The sequence below is a fragment of the Mytilus edulis genome, chromosome 10, assembly GCF_963676685.1.
Source record: "Mytilus edulis chromosome 10, xbMytEdul2.2, whole genome shotgun sequence".
Taxonomy (NCBI): domain Eukaryota; kingdom Metazoa; phylum Mollusca; class Bivalvia; order Mytilida; family Mytilidae; genus Mytilus; species Mytilus edulis.
In genome coordinates this window covers 17,938,060-17,959,383 of record NC_092353.1, presented here as the reverse complement: position 1 = coordinate 17,959,383, position 21,324 = coordinate 17,938,060, and the positions used below count along the sequence as shown (strand labels likewise).

At 31.2% G+C, this 21,324-nt stretch overlaps 1 protein-coding gene across 6 annotated transcripts in view; it reads right to left on the bottom strand.

The window, feature by feature from the left end:
* LOC139490527 (xaa-Pro aminopeptidase 1-like) overlaps positions 1-21,324 on the bottom strand; it is a 40,336-nt gene that overhangs the window by 2,941 nt on the left and 16,071 nt on the right. For 3 of the 6 annotated variants that reach the window (XM_071277323.1, XM_071277326.1, XM_071277325.1), the window contains exons 6-21: positions 20,918-21,013; positions 20,261-20,407; positions 19,871-19,966; positions 18,964-19,051; positions 16,595-16,727; positions 15,908-16,027; positions 15,335-15,418; positions 14,460-14,510; positions 13,922-13,986; positions 13,203-13,352; positions 10,776-10,836; positions 9,886-9,955; positions 5,994-6,098; positions 5,451-5,528; positions 3,617-3,693; positions 2,429-2,527 (exon numbers count right to left, since the gene is read on the bottom strand). In XM_071277323.1, coding sequence (XP_071133424.1) covers positions 2,429-2,527; positions 3,617-3,693; positions 5,451-5,528; positions 5,994-6,098; positions 9,886-9,955; positions 10,776-10,836; positions 13,203-13,352; positions 13,922-13,986; positions 14,460-14,510; positions 15,335-15,418; positions 15,908-16,027; positions 16,595-16,727; positions 18,964-19,051; positions 19,871-19,966; positions 20,261-20,407; positions 20,918-21,013 — 1,520 coding nt within the window. Of the gene's footprint in view, positions 1-2,428; positions 2,528-3,616; positions 3,694-5,450; positions 5,529-5,993; positions 6,099-9,637; positions 9,717-9,885; positions 9,956-10,775; positions 10,837-13,029; positions 13,180-13,202; positions 13,353-13,921; positions 13,987-14,459; positions 14,511-15,334; positions 15,419-15,907; positions 16,028-16,594; positions 16,728-18,963; positions 19,052-19,870; positions 19,967-20,260; positions 20,408-20,917; positions 21,014-21,324 lie in introns of all 6 variants that reach the window. The other 3 variants (XM_071277321.1, XM_071277324.1, XM_071277322.1) reach the window with 3 other exon arrangements.

Here is a 21,324-nt window from a genome sequence, read left to right as displayed (position 1 = left end):
TGATCTACAGCTATCAACCAGTTTAGTGACTATTTCAGTTTTCAGTAAGGCTGGTTTCTTTTCCATTACAAAATGGCCTCGGAGAATTCTCATCATTTCGGGTAATTTTTGTAACAATGGTTTCACAATAAATTATTTAGATTTTTTTTAGTAACTTTTATTTCATAAAATAAAACACATATATAAAATTATATTCACAAACATCACAAGACCACTAAAAATGTCACTATTACAGAAACCATAACATTGAAACAAACACACTATGATAAACATGTTTTAGTTATGTAAAATTCATGAAAAATAGCTGCTTATCAAACCCACTCTTTGTCAAAATAAATTGCTAAACATCTGTTCTTCTCTGTGCTAATGTTAAATATATACTACAAGGACTAATTAAGCTCAGTTTAAATAAAAATTGTTAACATTAAGACTTATTTAAAATTTTGACCTAGCAAATAAAAAACAATTCCACAGATCCTTACCGGTAGTTACATATATAAAATTTCATAAATCAATAATGCTCTTTTAATGCGTTAATTCGGTCACAAATGTTTTACCTAATTCATTCAAAGTTTTGATTGTTATTCAATTTATTCTACATCATTTCCTATCTGATTGCTCTGTAGTTTGTCAAATAAGCACCCGCAGCAATAACTGAATACAGGTATATACTAGATTAGCAGTCAGCAGGAAAGTACGACCAGGTTATTCAGGACAATGCCACTAATTTTGAATTACTGCAGTTCTAACATTTTCTATTGTTATCTAAATATAATACATGTACAACAAAATCTTGATCAGCTTCTCTTACGAATATCATAAGTGTTTTCTAGTAATCTTAACGAGTAGATCTTATTTATTTTTATTAAAGACACCAAACAAACTATTTGTAAGAAAACTTAGCCAGTTATTCTTTTATTAAACTCACAGATGCACTTTCACATATGTTGAGGACAATTTTATCTGTTATTGATATTAAAAGAAAAGGAAACATTTATTTTGACATCATGCACAATCTTGAAATTTTATCTTGAAAACATTTGTCCAATGAAACTCATCCTTAAACAATTTTGCAGTAAATATCAAAATGACCAACAATAAATTAAAGATCTCTGACTTCCTTGAAGACCATTTCGTTTTATCTCTAATCTATTCTTTGACTAGAGGCTAGCTAACACCCACCAAATGTTGCTTATCTGGCTCATATATAATACATTCTGTGGTAATGACCTCATAAATTTCACTATGTAATTTGGGCATATTATTCAATAATTCTAACATCTTATCATGAATATATTAATCTACATTCTACTTAAAACATATTGAGGTCAAAACAAAATTTAAAATTGCATTGCATTCTTTCCTAAAAAAATTATTCAGGTCTATGTAGACAACTATTTGAATTGCAAAGTCAATTTAAACTAAAAGTATATTGCATAATTGTTTAATCTGTATATTTAACCTACCAATCAGATAACAGATATGTTAGGACGGCATGGCCTCATAATTAGCTTTAAGTAAAACATGTCTTTTGCTTTTGCTTTTTGTATGCCATATTTTTTGTAGGGTGGCTTTTTATCAGAGGGGTTAAATCAGGGGCATATAAATGTTACCCTTTGTAAGATTATCTCCCCTGTTGTAAATAAATTTGATTGCTTTTAATAAATGACATTTTGGTTGGAATCTTTCTCCTTGTTACTAATTCCCCTCCTTACAAGAATGTGTCCCAAGTGTATGGATGCCCCATCCGCACTATCATTTTCTTTATTCAGTGAACCATGAAAATGGAAAAAAAACCTCTAATTTGGCATTAAAATTAGAAAGATCGTATTATAGGGAACATGTTTCCTAAGTTTCAAGATGATTGGACTTCAACTTCATCGAAAATTACCTCTACCAAAAACTTAATACTGCAGCGAAAACTTTAATGTGAAGCGTGACAGACAAACGGAAGAACGAACGACACAAAGACCAGAAAACATAATGCCCATAAATGGGTCATAAATACAGAGCAAGGTGTGTCCTAACATAAGTGTTCATGCACTCAGATATTTAGTCATGTTGGGTGGCTTTCTGTATTTGGTATCATCAGCTTTGATTTAAATTGATAACACTGTTCCCATCAAACATAAACAAGAATGTGTCCCAAGTACATGGATGCCCCATCAGCACTGTCATTTTCTGTGTTCAGTGGACCGTGAAAATGGGATAGAATCTCTAATTGGCATAAAAATTAGAAAGATCATATCATGGGGAACATGTTTACTAAGTTTTAAGTTGATTGGACTTCAACTTCATAAAAAAAACTACCTCGACCAAAAACTTTAACCTGAAGCAGGACAGACGGATGAAAAGCAAATGAACCGACCGATGGAGGAACGCACAGACAAGAAAACATAATGCCCATAAATGGGGCATAAATACATACCTGTTCTGGACTCAACAAATCATAATCAATCAAGTTTGGTTCATAGGGTACCAGAGTTACTGTTTCAAATGTCAGGAAGGTACTGTTCATAAAGTTGTACTGAAAACATAAAGTTGCATAATAAAATTACTGTTCATCTAAATTATCCTGAAATAGGGCTTTTCTATGGCACAAAAACATGTTTGGGTGCTCATTAAATTGATTTAAACCAACCACATTTTGTACATGAACAAAGTCTGGTAATCTGGAACATGTTTTATTTTACATGTCTGTTTTTTCAGAGGAGTTGGGTGTTGGTATAGCACTGTAAATAAATGAGAAAATATGAGGTCTAAAGAATTCCAAAAGTGCAAATGCTTTATATGTCATCTGACTGTCAAGTTGCAGTCTAGATTTCAAGTCACTCAGTATTTAAAAGTAGAATTTAAGAAATGTGGTAACAATATTAAGTTCATTCAACATAGCAAAAACTCTTAGTTTTGACAAATATATAGATATCTGACAGATTCTAAAAGTGCTCAAATTAAACTTCATCACTGTTAACCTGCAATCAAAATATTAAATTTACTCAAATGTAACCAAAAAAATCTGTTGAACAAATAAATAAATGCAATATAACGTCTAATCCTATATAGCTAAATGTTTGTGCAGATAACATCCCAACACATGCATGCTCAATAAAATGGCTAATTTTTAAAACGTGATATCATAAGAAATTTCATCTAGTAACTTAGATTATGATAAAATTTTAATCCATATATAGCTGTAATATTTTATAAAAGATTTCTCCAGAGCAGTGATATACAGAATTCCATTGGTTATTTCATGGTTTTTGAATGAAAGTCATGAAGATATCTTTTTCTTCACATATTTCAAACAAAAGGTATCATCTTAAAACCAGTTGTTTCAACCTATGGATGGACAAACAGAAAATAAGCTCACAAGGATTTTACTGTAAATGAAAAAAAGGTCTGATATCTTGTAGGCAGTTTGAATTTATTTTATAGAAATATTTTGTGAGATTTCCAAGCCTGCATCTTTTTAATTGTTTAATTGTTGAGCATACAAAATCTCCCTAGACCTGGTTTTTGATTACCTCATATAACTTCCAAAATATTATTTTGACAAATGATTTTCATAGTAAAACACCTCTATGGACAAATAAATATATGTATTACATAACCTTACTGTAGTTTCTGCCTCTGTTACCATGACAATATTTTCTAATCTGATACCAAATTGTCCAGCTTCATAATAACCAGGCTCTAAATATAAATAATACAAGAGTGCACACGCTGAAATGTCTCGCCTTCTATACTAATCATTGATATTATGTTGATAGTCCTAAGTATAAAGTTAAGCTTTATAACAACTGTCAAATAAACTTAACATTAACCAAGATAACTAAACAAAGACCAATGAACCTTGAAAATGAGGTCAAGGTCAGATGAACCATGCCAGGCAGACATGTACAGCTAGCAATGCTTCTATACAACATATAGAAGCATTGCTAGCTGTACATGTCTGCCTGGCATGGTTCATCTATTACTTATAGTTCAAGAAAAATAGACCAAAACACAAAAACTTAACACAGTGCAATGAACCGTGAAAATGAGGTCACGGTCAAATAAAACTTGCACGACTGACATAAAGATCATAAAATATTTCCATACACCAAACATAGTTGACCTATAGCATATAGTATTAAATAAAAAGACCAAAACTCAAAAACTTAACATTGACCATTGAACCATGAAAATGAGGTCAAGGTCACATGACATCTGCCCGCTAGACATGTACACCTTACAATTATTCCATACAACAAATATAGTAGACCTATTGCATATAGTATGAGAAAAACAGACCAAAACACAAAAATTTAACTATAACCACTGAACCATGAAAATGAGGTCAAGGTCAGATGACACCTGCCAGTTGGACATGTACACCTTACAGTCCTTCCATACACCGAATATACTAGCCCTATTGCTTATAGTATCTGAGATATGGACTTGACCACCAAAACTTAACCTTGTTCACTGATCCATGAAATGAGGTCGAGGTCAAGTGAAAACTGTCTGACAGACATGAGGACCTTGCAAGGTACGCACATATCAAATATAGTTATCCTATTACTTATAATAAGAGAGAATTCAACATTACAAAAAATTTGAACTTTTTTTTTCAAGTGGTCACTGAACCATGAAAATGAGGTCAAGGACATTGGACATGTGACTGACAGAAACTTCGTAACATGAGGCATCTATGTACAAAGTATGAAGCATCCAGGTCTTCCACCTTCTAAAATATAAAGCTTTTAAGAAGTTAGCTAACACCGCCGCCGCTGCCGCTGGATCACTATCCCTATGTCGAGCTTTCTGCAACAAAAGTTACAGGCTCGACAATAATGTATATATTTCAACATTACATTAATTTCTAACATGTTGCATATATATGCCAACCTACCAATATTGTTTTTATAAAATTATATATGTTTTTTTCTATGGTCGGGTTGTCGTCTCTTTGACACATGCCCCATTTCCATTCTCAATTTTATTGAAAATGAATACATTTTTTTGTATATGTTAAACTTATTATCTCAAATTTGTCTTTTATGGTGTAAATTATTGTAAAACATTTTTCAAACAAACTTATTTATGTTGTAATGTTACACTCCTATCTCAGGTTATGGTGAAGGTTAGCGCCTGTTAAAACGTTTAAACTTGCTGCATTTTTATGCATCTGTCCAAAGCCAGGAGACTGTTATTCAGTGGTAGCTGTTAGTTGAAGTGGTTCATAAGTGTTTCTCATTTTGTATATAAATTAAACCATTGTTTTTTTCACTAGTCATTTTGGGAGCCCTTTAAACCTTGCTGTTTAGGTGTGTTCGAAGGCTCTCTGTTGAAGGCTATACTTTCACCTATATTGGTATTCTTTTTACAAATTACGACTTGCATGGAGAGTTGTCTTATTGGCACTCATACCACATTTTCCTATATCTATATAAGACATTCGGACTTACCATCAGAGAAAAACATGAACTCATCCAGCTTCTCATCACTATCAAAACTGGCATGAGATAATGAAATTCTTCCTGGACCTGTTTAATAATAAAATAATATACCGGTACAACATTATCATTGGAAATCTAGTAAATAGAGTTTTCTATGTGTTTAGTGGCAAATGAAAAAAAAATAGTTCTTAAAGTCTCAGTTCTTTTTCTCCACCTTATCTTAAATTCCTTAATGTTTAATGCATGCTCAAGCATTGCATAAAGAAGCATATTTTTTAAATTCATCTTTTTATTGTTTTTCAATCTATTTTTCCATTCATCTTATTCATCTCATTTATATATGGATAATCAATTTTCATCATACAATCTGGAACTGGTTAAAACTTAATATTTTTTGATCATTTTTGTTAGATATATATTCTACCTTCATGTACACTGAGATATGACCCTATACCATGTCCTGTGCCATGTCTGTATTCTAAACCTACCTTCATGTACACTGAGATATGACCCTATACCATGTCCTGTGCCATGTCTGTATTCTAAACCTACCTTCATGTACACTGAGATATGACCCTATACCATGTCCTGTGCCATGTCTGTATTCTAAACCTACATCCCATAATGGTCTTCTGGCTATTGCATCAATTTCACGTCCTAAAAATAATTAATATGGAAGTAGTAATCTCGACATAATAAAGCTTTAAAACTTGAATGTTATGTAATTGAAGTGTACTATGCACAGATATTTAAAAATGTTGTGTGCTAATAATTTATCCTTAATGCATTCTAGCTCAAAATTGATCCTACAGAAACAATTCCATTCGTTTGACGTCTGTGTTAAATTTTTTCATTTTGCCATTTGTTTAGCGACTTTCCTTTTTCTTATTTGACTTTTTCAATGTCAACTTAAACACATTATAGAAGGCAGTGTAAAACAACGAACACAGTGTGAATATTATACTGCCTCTTTTTTCAACTTAAACCACAAAACGCAACCAAATGTTAAAGTAACAAGATATAGGTATCATAGTTTAAAAACTTTTCAGGTCAAAGTCAAGGAAGGGAACTGATTAAATTTTTCTTTGACAACAAATATTAGGTATGATTATGTTTCTCCTCTGTAAAAGTGAAATAATGTTTTGAATTCATGTGTTATGTACTGTACAGTATTCTTGGTGACAGTGTAGTCAAACTATTACAGGCTAATTACATTTTTTATACAATATCAAATACATGTTTTTTTTGTTTTAAAATGAAATACATGAGATTTTGATATATGATTTGATCTTCATATTATGAACTTAACTAAAATGTGCTGGTTTTTGCATTAGCAACAACAAACTATGATTATAAAAATAAACTATTGGAAGGATTGTGCCTGATGTTCATATGATGAAATCATAATCTTTCAGTCAGTGTAATTGAAGTCTGGAGGTGGCATGTCAGTTAACTGTTGTTATTTATGTATTATTGTCATTTTGTTTATTTTCTTTGGTTACATCTTCTGACATCAGACTCGAACTTCTCTTGAACTGAATTTCAATGTGCGTATTGTTATGCGTTTACTTTTCTACATTGGCTAGAGGTATAGGGGGAGGTTTGAGATCTCACAAACATGTTTAACCCCGCCGCATTTTTGCGCCTGTCCCAAGTCGGGAGCCTCTGGCCTTTGTTAGTCTTGTATTATTTTAATTTAAGTTTCTTGTGTACAATTTGGAAATTAGTATGGCGTTCATTATCACTGAACTAGTATATATTTGTTTAGGGGCCAGCTGAAGGACACCTCCGGGTGCGGGAATTTCTCGCTACATTGAAGACCTATTGGTGACTTTCTGCTGTTGTTTTTTTCTATGGTCGGGTTGTTGTCTCTTTAACACATTCCCCATTTCCATTCTCAATTTTATAGCTCTAAATAAATAAAAAGTTATTTTGTTATTGTTACTTGGAATATTTTTTCTAGTTATTATTAATAAATGATATACAAGGGAGATAATGTATGTAAAACCACAACAACCAATGTTATCTCCCATTCATTACTTGTTTTCAACATTTTTCATTTTCCGGATTTAATAGAATTATTGAGAATATTAACTGGTTTATAATCACTAATAATTTGTTTAAACATTGTTTTTAGATAAAATCCAAACTAATGAGCTGCATTTTACAGATATATAATATGCACAACAAATGTGGTACATAACACTACAGGGAGATAACTCTGTAGAAATCAGCTGAAAATATTCATTACGTTCTATTGTTCAGGAAATAGAAAGCTTTTAACAATCAAAATTGGTGTTAGTCAAACTGTTATTTGTCCAATGAAACTTTTCCGATATAGTGTGGGTTCAATTTTTTTGAAATATTCATATTTTTGTCTTATGGTTAAAGTAAAAATTTGTCAAAATTTTATGAAAATTAAAATAAGTCAAATTTTTTTAAGGGAATGTGTTTGGTACCACCTTTTAAAATTAGCTTCTTACCTATATATTTTGAGTTTTTATACATTTACAAAAGACATTTCTCAAAGTTTGTAATTCTTAACAAAAACAAACTTTTTTCAAAATTAAAGAGCTGAACCTCACCATAATATAATAAGCATGATATGCACAATTACTTTCTAAGTATTTGCTTTCACAAAAAAATGCAGAGCGAAAAAGGGAAAACTACAAGACTCCAAAATGTTTGCAGCAACGCCTTATTCTAAATTGTGTTACAAACTATTATAAATGTAAAACTTATAATATCCTTGTTTGTTCCCTTAATGACATCTAGCTGTATAATCTGATGCATAACATATTGGAGAATTGTAGTATATAACATACCACACTAGTTACATCACTTTAACATCTATATTAAATTATAAATAAACTATACATGAAATCAAACCATGCAAACACTAACTCACTCAAGCATGGTACATTCTAAATAGATTTTACATGTTTACTTCTACCCTCACAATCTAAGGTTATATCATGCAAAATTTAAAAAAAAGAATAAGTTATATACAAAGGCTTCATTTGAACAAATTTAAAAAAAAAAAAAACAAAAAAACAACACATCCTTTCATTTTGATGAATGACCCCAAAACATAATAAGACAATGGGTGTGATGAAAAGACAACATTTCAATTCATCAAAAATATAATTTCAGTCGGATGATTTTATGAATTAGAATGAAATTATTTCTTCTGAATTGTATGCCCATGGATGGCATTTTAGGTTAAGTTTGTTGTGTGATTTTTGCAGTTTAATCAATTGGCACAATAGGGTCTACTTGATATGCCATGTTAATTTATGTATCCATGTTATTTGATATTTTGTATCATGCATTAAGAGATTGATTGATTTATTAATGGTTGTGTTTATTGAAATTTATCATATGTTTAGTAGTAAATACAGTAGTTTTGCATATGTGATAAATAGCCTGCTCTTTAATCCATATCGCGCAACTTTGATGCGCACCCTTTATCGCATACCCTTTATCACACCCCTACCCTTTATCACACCCCTACTTTTTTTAATTTTTTGAATGACGTCATTGTTTGGTATGTGACGTCACGAACGTCGAGTTTTCACATTGTATGTGACGTCACGAACGTCAAGTTATCATATTTTTTGGCACACTAAATGCAACTATGAAAAATACAAAACACACAAATTAATACAATAATAAACAAAATATTTTTAAAACAACAGCACGCAAATTGTAAGGTAACCCAGGTGCTTCGGATAAGTAATTGAGCAGTTCTTTTAAGGCCTATGAAACAAGACAAAAGTAGAACTGAAGGTAACCCAGTGCTATGGATCAGAAAACAGTTCATATAATATAATACTCTTCTGTTGAAATATATGATAAAGCGTATAATACATGGCAAAATCCGTATCACATGCCGTATCGCCCTCGACCAATATCATCCCTCGGGCCTAAAGGCCCTTGGGCTGATATTGATGTCTCGGGATGATACGACATATGATACGGATTTTGCCATGTATTATTCTCTATATATATATGATAAATATTATTAAATGGTTGTTATTAAACCAGCCCTCGACTCTGTCGTGTGGTATTTCATTTTACTCTTTTCTGTTATTTATTAGTATGATTATTATCTATGGTTGTGATATATGGGTGTTAACAGAAGAAACTTTTAAATACATGCTTTTCTATATGTACAAACAAGGTGCATAACTCACCATAGGGACCATGGGGCCCCTTGTAAAACTTAAATCTGGCCAAGTCAACCTGACCCATGAGGACACGAGTGTAACATTCCTGCAGTAACAAAGAAGTGCATTCATATTTTAATTGAAATCTTTTAATCTTACTGTAATTATCATACTTAGTTCACATAAAGGTTAAAATAAACCCAATATAGAGACACATTGTTATTTTAAGTTTCACATTGTGACAATTTTGTGATGGAAGTCACATCCTAACTTACCATATAATGTGTTAGGAAATAAAATGCGAGCTAAATCTACTTGTCCCATCAGAACTCTTGTGTAACACTCCTACAAAATCAATCATTTCAAGATCAAGGAATATTATCATCAACATATAGATGTTTTAATTTAAAACCATAACATATCTTTATATTCACTATAAATAAACATATGAGGAATTACAAGATATACTCATAATTCAATTTATTTTCAAAACATAAAGAAGGTGTCAAACAGATCTGAAAAAACATTATAACACAAACATAAGCAAAAGGAATATAAATTGATTGTTGGTGTTTTAACGCAACTTTTAAGCGCCATTTTTGGCCTATTTTGAGGCTGTCAGTTGTTATGGATAGAGGAAACCAGAGTGCTTGGAGAAAGCAATGACTTTCAATAAGAAAACTGACAATGCTAGTTAATTAAAGATTGGAGTTAAGTGCACCAGCACAATTGGGGGTACAAACTCATAACCTCAAAGTTAACTGGGTAGTGATAGAACTACTTATGACAAGAATGTGTCCCTAGTACACGGATGCCCCATCCCCACTATCATTTTCTATGTTCAATGAACCGTGAAAATGTGGAAAAACCTCTAATTTAGCATTAAAATTAGAAAGATCATATCATAAGGAACATGTGTACTAAGTTTCAAGTTGTTTGGACTTCAACTTCATCAAAAACTACCTCGACCAAAAACTTTAACCTGAGTGGGAGCAACAAACGGACTAACAAACGGACGCACAAACCAGAAAACATAATGCCTATAAATGGGGCATAAAAAAAAGAAGATGACTTAGCCACCTCGGAGACCACAAGCAAAATGAATAAGTTTTGAACTAGTACTATGTGTAATATTAAAGATGTAATATTTGTGACAATGTCTTACTTTCTGGTATGCTGTAGGAGAACCAAAATGGAATGTTCTTGTCACATCAGTTGTTCCATCCCTACAAAATAATGGAATATTCTAATCTTTTATTCAATCATTACATTTTTTCAAAACAATATATAGCCACTTACAATAAATACTGTTCCTAATATTAAATAGCTCGGGAGAAAGATTTTGTTTCATAAATAATTACACATCCCTTCCATCATTGTCTATTCAATCCTCTTTGCATGCCATTTTTTAAGTTATAAAGAATAGTTCTATGATTTTTTTTCCACACATGAAATATGAACAAATAGGTACCATACAACCATGTTAAGTTTTTAAAATTTCTCTCATATGGAACAAATGGGTACTTGTGTCATCTATATTTATTTTATTAGAAAATGTTTCAAGCTACAAAGGGCAATAACTCTAATGGAGAATTACACAGCATACAAAAACCAATTAACTGCCATACATGATATATTCACAACTAAGTTTATGCTACTGTATATTCATTTTACTTTTTCTATTGGATATACATGCAATACTTGAATATTATCTGAAATTCCAAAATATTTTTCTTGTGAAGTTGTCTTTCATGTTTAGCCACAAAATCATTTTACTGTCGTAGAAACTTATGAAAAGGCATTTATCATATGTTAACTTTTCAAATGTCCAAATGTGGACTTGTATGCAACCAATGATATATTAATTTTGTCAAAAAAACAATGCATTCTATCTTTCTGCAATTAGATGTCAAGAATATTATCAAGCAATAAATTAAACATTAAGATTGGAAGAATGAAACATAAATGTATGCCAGAAAAATATAAGTAGTCATAAAAAATAAGACCTTTCAGCTGAACAAAATAAAGCTGTAACACAAAGTTTTAAAATGCACGAAAGTAAAGTCTATGGTGAACAGAGAGAAACTGTTATTTTAATGATAAAGATTATATGTGTTCAGAGTGGAGAAATCATAAATTGTAAGGCACATTTACAAACTATTCCCCTTTGTGACAGTCTTCAATGTACAGAAGTAATATTATCAACATCTAACAAAGACTTTCTCCTAGGTCGAGTTCACTTGAAACTCTACAATCGACTTCAGAGTTAATAGATTATCAAGTGAACGCACAAGAGTTGATATTCGGAACAACTCTAAGTAACTCTAGGGTAAGGCCCTGACCAAGCATAAAAAATAAAATATTCTCATTGGTTTGATGTCATTCAAGAGTTTCTTGAGTTTAACCGTGGCTCGTTGAGGGTTGGAACCAGGGTACGAGGGGTTAACTTGAGTGGTTCAAGTAAAATCATTTTGTTGAAACCTGAATAAGTAAAGTTAACTCGAGAGTATCAAATGAAATTAGCCCTACTGTTGCTAAGGGTCATCTTAAAACTTGTGATTTTTTACTTTCTGTTGAAAATATTGTGAATTAAAATGAAGAGCAGCAATTAAGATACTGTTTCTTAGCTTTAATTAACTTGGGAGAAATATTTTGTGTCATGAATAAGTACACATCCCTTCTATTCAATCCTCTATACAGGCCATTTCTAAGTTATAAAGGATAGCCGCTATCATTTTTTTCACATGTGAAATAAAATAAATATGTGCCATACAACCATGTCAAGTTTAATTCCTCTCATATGAAACTAATGGATACTTGTGTCATCTATGTTTTTTATTAGAAAATATTTCAAGGTACAAAGGGTAGTAACTCCATTTGAGAATTGTTACATTCACAACTAAGTTCATGCTACTGTACATTCATATTACTTTTTATCTTGGATATACATGCAATACTTAAATACTAACTCGAAAATTTCAAAATACTGTTCTTATGTAACCCGTCTTTCCTGTTTAGCCACTAAAAACATTTTACCATCATTGGAACTTATGAAAAGGCATTAATATGTAAACTTTTAAAATATATGCCATCAATGATATATTAATTTTGTCAAAAAAAACAATGCATTCTATCTTTCTGCAATAAGTTGTCAAGACTTTTATCATTATGAATTTTTAGAAATAAAAGAAACAATTGTTTAAGATCTGAAGAATGAAAAAAAAATGTATGACAGGAAAATATAAGCAGTCCGAGTGCAGCAGTGAAAGAAAAAGTCATTTCAGCTGAACAAAATAAAGCAATAAATCAGAGTCTGAAAATGCATGAAAGTTAAGATTGTAGCAAACAGAAAGAAGCTGTCCTTTTAATGATAAAGATTATATGTGGTCAGAGTCAGCATTAGAACAAAGCTAACTTACAAATACTGGCCACCAGAATCTAACAAATACATTTCATCAACACTTAATTTCCTATCAGTAGCTGGTGTCGGAAAATAATGTATAACTGCCCCATTAGGTCCACTTCCAGATATACTTGGAAAACTTAAACCTCTGTTATGTTCAGCATTGCTGGAAATAAAATAATAACTTACAAATATTGACCACCAGAATCTAGAAGATACATTTCATTGAGAGATAACTTTTTGTCTGTGTCTGCAGACGGGTGGTAATGAATAATGGCTCCATTACTACCAACAGCTGAAATACTGGAAAAACTCAAACCTCGGTTTTTTTCTTGAGATCTAAATTGAAAAATAATCATACATCATTTTATCAATCCTCTTTAGAATTTACACAATACAATATGTTCATGTGAATATGAAAAAAAAAAAACATAAAGGAAACAGGCTTCTATCAGTCACATTCTGTGACAATATATATAAGGTCAAGGTGAAGATTTTTTCAAAGTTATAGGAAATTCCCATAGCTATTTATATGCAAGAATATTTTTCCATAGTTGACACCATGCCCTGCTCGCACTCACATTTCCATTTTCAATGAACTGCAGATCAGTAATTCAGTATATATCTTTATAATAATTATGCATACTAACTTATCTGCAAGTTAAACCAGAACTTTGACCTTTTGTTAACCACAGCCACAACTGTATCAGGCAACAACAAAATCTGAGTTAATACAATAATTTGTCATTTAAACCTATTTGAACTCCATGGTCAACTTAAAAATGAAAGCTGAAGACTTAAAAATTTACCAAAATCAAATTTCTGGAACATCCTCAAATGTGAGTTATCTTAGTCTATATCTTAAACCTGCAGCAGCAGATCTATCTAGAATATCAAATATATCTTACAATCTATGCTCTTTGAGGTCTAATGCTGCTGATACCTCTGTCCATTCCTTTGTACCATCTTTCATCTATCAAAGATACAAAAAAGAGATGTTTCACTGGTCGAGGTTTATGAAATGATCCTACATAAAGACAGTTTATATTAGTGTATGAATGTTAGATAATTAAATGAAATAATGGTAAACCCTACGTCACTTCTGTATCCCTATATATATAGCTATGCTGCACTTAACTGTCCCCCATTTATGACAAAAGATAAAATATAATACTTGGTACCCCACAGTACCATGTAATTGTTTTGGTAGATACACTTTTTTGTAAAGTGTGATACAAAAAAGTGTGATCACAATGCTATCAATGATTTTTCTTGACAAATTTCTATAAGTTGGCGAGATCACCATCTTGCCAAATCTACTGGTCCGATGCAAATTCTACTGGTCTCCGACCACTGGACCATTGCTTATTTTGACCCCAGGTTGAAAAGCAAAAATTTATCTCTCAAATGCAATGAATGCACAAAAATCATGTCTTTTGTACTTACAGTTTTCTCTAAATTGGCTATGAAGGTAATCAGTGCAACTGCATCTCTTTTCTAAAAATATATAAATCTCTGAAAAGTTCAAATGTCATTCTAGAAGTCATAAATCTAAAAAGATCTGAAAATTGACATACTTTGGTTGTGCTGTCATTAAAATAGAATCTGGTATTTTTCCATTTTAGTATCATAAAGAATTATATCTATATTTTTAAAGTAAAATAATAATATGGCAGTTTGTTTTGTTAAACAAACATTCCTAATGATGCAAATGTGAAATAAACAGAATACATGTGCTGGCTGCCATCTCCAATTAATACAAGCAGAACTGACAATGCCCAGACAGATCTCAGCATATATTAGTATCTTCATTCATTCAAAATTTGTATGTCTTGTTGCTTCTTGTTCAGCTGTTACCAAATCTGGTACTAGAAATGTCAAAATTTTAAAACTAAGCAGCACAAAAATTAACTTCAGAAGAAATTATAATTCATGCCAACATTTTGAAAATTTCTAATAAAAATTGCTTTGATTTTTCTATCTTTCTTTATTAAAATGAGTGACAAAATAAATAATTCTGATTTGAAATGATATCTTCATAAATCAGACAAGGAAGAAGTTCTTTAAATTCCCAAAAATTTAAGCTTTTATTATTGTGCTATTTGATCAATGTACAAAAATGCAAAGATTAATTATCAAACTTCAGAAATCACTGCCAACAAATAATGCTAATTTTGAATGTTAATGTGCAAATTTGCAAAAATTTAACCTATCCCATCACAATTATCATAATAATAAAACATTGCACACATTTCAGAATTGAAAGTATTAAACGAATAAACAGTTTTAACTTTCTAACATTTGAAAGAAATAAAACTTACATGTGAATTTCTCATGCCTTGTTGTTCTATTGCATTCTTTCTGGTCTTTATCAAGGCAGCTGGAGTGTTAGCTTGATGAACTTTCTAAAAAAAAAAAATTTCAAATACACATACATAATCTGCAAAATTGTGAGCATTTAGAGAATGGTTGAACATATGTAACCTGTTGTAGGAGGAATTTTTGTAAAAGATTTTATGACTGGCAAATTTTATGAAATGTGACTATGCATGGTACCTTTGGAACTCAAAGGCATGATGATTAATTTATTGGGATGTAGGATGAGAAGCAACAAACAAAAATTAAATCTTCTGATCTAATAGTATAGATATTCAAAATTGCTGACATTAAAAGCAATAACTGCCACAGACTTATTCCCCTAAACCTTTTTTAACAGAAAATCTGGTTCTGAATCAAAGTCTTACTTTGGTTTGAGCAATAAACTTAACTTTTTTAGCTGGCATTATGTGTTTTTTGGATGATACCTTATAAAGGCTTTTCTTCAGGGCCTGATAACTTTTACTTTTCTGTAAATTCCATTATATTTCAAGACTTATATTGTAATGACTACCAACCTTTGAACTAAGAGCTGAATATAGAGCATAATTACATTGAAATGCCACCCATACTTGACTGATACCAGAATCTGTATTTATATTCTGTACTTCTGTCAGCATTGTGCTATAATCAACTACCTAAATAATAAAATACAAAAACATACAGTTTGTGTCAAATAATTCCTGTTTTAGCGAGGTCAAGATTAATGTTAGGCCGTGTTATATTTTAAAAAATATATTAAAGTTTTAGAGGGGCCTCAGAATATCTACTGTATCACTAGCCTGTCCCCACTAAGCTTGTGAATTCAAAGCCTGCGAATTTCAGGTGCTTCTGACTCTCTTAATTGACCATTATAATCAACAATCAATCATCAAGTTTAACATCATGACCATTATTTTTGACATTTTTACCTATTATTTTTGTTTGTTTTATTCACACATCGTTGTCAATTTAATAGAATTTGATGTGACTGTCATCATGGTCATACAAGTGAGAGGTTTAGATAGCTATAAAACCAGGTTTAGTTCACCATTTTCTACATAAGAAAATGATTGTACCAAGTTAGGAATATGACAGTTGTTATCCATTTGTTTCGTGTGTTTGAGCTTTTGATTTTGCCATTTGATTAGGAACTTTTCCTAAATGTTGAGTATTTTTGTGGTTTTACTTTTAGAAACCATTATATATGGTCAGTTTATACAAACCTCTACACAGGGTCCACTCATACCATTACAATTACCAGTATTCCCTGTATTAAGATGCATATGAAGTTTCTGTTTCGTGGCATCATCTGTTGAATTTTCTGTTAACTTTCGGTTCTTATCATTCAAGAAAAGCCTGTAAAGATGTAACATTGCATTTGCAGTTATCTATGCAAAACTTTTCAAAGCTGGTCATAACAAGTTGAACTGTGGTCTATAGCTCAATAATGCTGCATACCTTTAAAAGTCTTGTATAGTCTCCAGTTTTTATTTAACCTGCCAGACAGAGGTGCGGAACATAGAGTACAATAAGCAAGAAATAAGAGAACAAGTTCAATTTCGCGGCAAGGTGGTTTGTTTACGTTCCGCCATGTTTGTTATTGATATTGTAGCAGGCACTCTTACCATTTTTCAAACTTATAATTTTACCTCATTCATATTAATAAGTTATTTTTATTCAATATCAAATTAATAGTGATAAATTAAACAATAGTGCACACACTGAAATGTCTTGCCTCCTTTACTTATCATTTATATTATGTTGATAGTCCTAAATATAAAGCTTATTTGAACTGTTACATAAACTTTACATTAACCAAGAAAACTAAACATTGACCCTTGAACCATGAAAATGAGGTCAAGGTCAGATGAACCATGCCAGGCAGCCATGTACAGCTAACAATTCTTCCATACAACAAATATAGTTGACCTATTACTTATAGTTTAAGAAAAACAGACCAAAACACAAATACTTAACACTAAGCAATAAACCATGACAATGTGGTCAAGGTCAAATAAAACCTATGCGACTGATATATAGATCATAAAACATTTCCATACACCAAATATAGTTGACCTATTGCATATAGTATTAGAAAAGAAAAATAAGACGAAAACTCAAAAACTAAACATTGACCTTTGAACCATGAAAATGAGGTCAAGGTCAGATGTCACCTGCCAGCTAGACATGTACACCTTACAATCATTCCATACACCAAATATAGTAGACCTGTTTCATACAGTACAAGAAAAACAGACCAAAACACAAAAACTTAACCATAACCACTGAACCATGAAAATGAGGTCAAGGTCAGATGACACCTGCCAGTTGGACATGTACACCTTACAGTGCTTCCATACACCGAATATACTAGACCTATTGCTTACAGTATCTCAGATCATGCAGATATGGACTTGACCAATAAACTTAACCTTGTTCACTAATCCATAAAATCAGGTCGAGGTCAAGTGAAAACTGTCTGACAGGCATGAGGACCTTGCAAGGTACACACATACCAAATATAGTTATCCTATTACTTAAAATAAGAGAGAATTTAACATTACAAAAATTCTTAACTTTTTTTTCAAGTAGTCACTGAACCATGAAAATGAGGTCAAGGACATTGGACATGTGACTGACGGAAACTTCGTAACATGAGGCATCCATATACAAAGTATGAAACATCCAGGTCTTCCACCTTCTAAAATATAAAGATTTAAAAAAGTTAGCTAACACCGCTGCCACAGCCGCCAGCTCACTATCCCTATGTGGAGCTTTCTGCAACAAAAGTTGCAGTCTCGAACAAAAATTAAACCCTTCATTACAAAATCCCTTTTCTTTTCAATGCATTGCTTAAAATAAACTGGTATCTGCTTGAAACGGTACAAACCAAGTAAAAATGACAACCCTAAACCAGCTTTAATACGATATGCAAACTACAAAACGTATTTGGTTATTATTCGTTCCGTTATGGTGTTTCATACAGAAAATATGTTTTGTATTAGCTTAAGACCCTTCAAACATTAATGTGATAATTATAATTAACACTGTTTTACATAAGGATGGAACTGTTTTACTTTCTAAGTTGTATTAAAGTGATATCTATTATGTATGCATTTTGACTCTCACTATTTTTTCCCTTCTTTTACTCATGCTATTCAAAATTCTGATTAAAACATACACAAGTTTCTTAATTGATTTTTGTGTGATTTAGACTTTTTTTAACAATCATAAATTGTTCTAGAATCATTTAGAAACAGTTTTAGCTTCTGTTTGATAATGGAAAACAGTTTTTTCGAAGAAAATACAGAAAACAACCACAAACGATTTGAAATTACCAGAGTTTCATTTGATATTTTCTAACAGTTACAAAAAGTTTTTTTAACTGAAATTTTATGGGAAAAGGGCGATTCGGACTATATACCAGTGCAAACTATACTGAATATGGTAGCATCATTTGTTTATAGCATTTCCTTAAATCACAATAATTAAATAAGCATTTGTGTAGATTGTCCAACAATGGTAAGTAAATGCACACGATAATTTCTGATTTTAAGTTATTTATATTTCAAAGACAGCTAAATAACCATACCTTGTTTTACTGTTTTTTCTATCAATAATAGCATATGATATGAAGAAAGGATTAAAGGCAATGTCCTTAGCTCTTAAGTTAAACAACCCTGTAAAATAAAATGATTATCTAATCAAACTTATAAGGTTTCTATTTTTTCTAAAATATGCCACATAATTCATTGTTATATTTTTAGCAAAATACAAATATCCATCTTATCACAATGGAACAAAAACTGAGTCTCTAACACATATTTTAATTTCCATATGTACCGATGGGCTTTCAAATGTAGATAATATGTTTATGTCATAGAGTTCCATTTCATACAGTCACAAAAATAACTCTTTCTATTTCAAGGATTTTTGCATGACATGTTGTTTCTGTTAACAATTATCTGTTTTAACTAAATCAAACCAACATCATAAAATATTCAAATACTGTTCCAAACAGTCCAAAACTGTTTAGTTGCTGATATTTAACAATTTGTAACAAAGAAAAAGTTTTTAAATTCTACTAATAATTATTTAAATCTTATGTGCCACAATATTTCTTATAAATTGCTGAATTTTTATAGTGTCCTATTGAAAATTCAGAAACATAGGGTCTGAATGTTATAGATTGACCTTGTTATTAGGTTAAGAGAGCATAAACTGTCCGACACAACAGAATTTATGTCTGACTGAAAAGGTTTTTAATAATAAAACACTAACAATTTGCTCAAATGAAATGTGTAGGACTAAAGGTAGTTCAATATAAGCTTGCATACTAAATTACTTAAAATATTTCAAACAGTTTAAACTTCTAGATCTGTAAATGGCTGTTTTTCATTACAACTTATAACAGTAAAAAAAGGTACAAACATTTTTCACATCACAAATTTGTAATGTGTTTAGCTGAAAACTCCAGTGATCAGTATAAATAAACTTACATGCTGTTTCATCAAGTCCCGTTACAATCAAGGTATCTACATTCTGTTCAGTCATAGCTGTATGCATTTCAGTTATTTTATCTTGCCATGAACGTCCTGTAAAAAAATGTAAACCATTGAAGCAGATTAACACAGAAATATTGAGGCTAGTTAAATATTCAATGATTTGAAGAATAAAAAGTTATTTTTTAATGATCTATGTTGCAATAAAAAAACTTTGTTGCAAACAAGGAAATGTTATAAATATTGTTTCTTTCACATTGGTGTTCAGCTAGTAAGCTAGAACTAAAAAGGCCTACGTGAAAGTTTATACTAGAATATGCTAGCCAAACTAATAAGTTTTATTCCAAAATGAAGTCCCTTTTTTCTTAAATGAATTTATTCTCTCACCTGCATATTCCATAGGTAAAGCATTAATTGTACTGTTGGGTTCAGAAGGTCGGCCTGTTGTCCAAATCTTGTCAATTAAATCATTTGTGATTTGTTTCATATTAACTGTCCCTTCCTTTAAAGTACTCTCCATGGACAACCAAGAACCTGGAAAAAAGATAAATTAAATTCAGTTATTGTTTCTAGGATGTTAAGAGAATACATTTTTAAAGTCTGTCGATGATGAAAATTATGATATACCTTTTTATTTCCATTTCAAAAGTTTGCTCTTTCTTTTAGAAATGAAATCATTTTATCGAATTCAAATAACACATTAGACTTGTTAACAAAAGACTGCATAATATACTGACATTATGGGAGCACATATATGTTGCTACAACTCAAGAATATAAAGTTCAACCGAAGCTAAATTTTTAGTTGTATGTAAGACTTATCAGACACTGCCAGCTGTACATCCCAAAATCAGTTATTTGATTTTTCCTTCAGAAATCCAGTTAAAATTAATTAAGATGATTGCCAGCAAGACAACTATCTCCAAAAGTTCAAAAGACTTTGATATGAGCATATATAGGTCAAAATGCAGCCTTCAACAATGAGCAAAACCCATAGAGTATAGTCATATGGATTCTTTATGCATTTTAAAATATATATACTTACTACTGCTTGTAAAGAAAGGACTAGCTCCAACAGTACCATTTGTCGCTCCAAGATTATCTATTAACCACTTTGTCATAGTTGGTGTATCACTTTCACCTGAAATATCAAGATCAAATTAATAGAGATTTTGTGTAAAGCTTTTTATTAAAATGTAAATATTTCAAAAAGTTAAAATAAGCCATTAGCTGAATTTAAAATTAATGTCATTATTGCACATATTTCTTTTAAATCCAACTTATGTAATATTACTGTATTATGATTGGATGAGAGAATATTTTCGAGAAAAACTTTAGATTTCATGTACAGTACAGGCAACACCTGCATATAAAGATCCTTCTGAGGACAAGAAACAAGTGGCCTTATGAAGTAACTGTTGAATTGGGGTTCTAATGATATGGTTTTTCCCA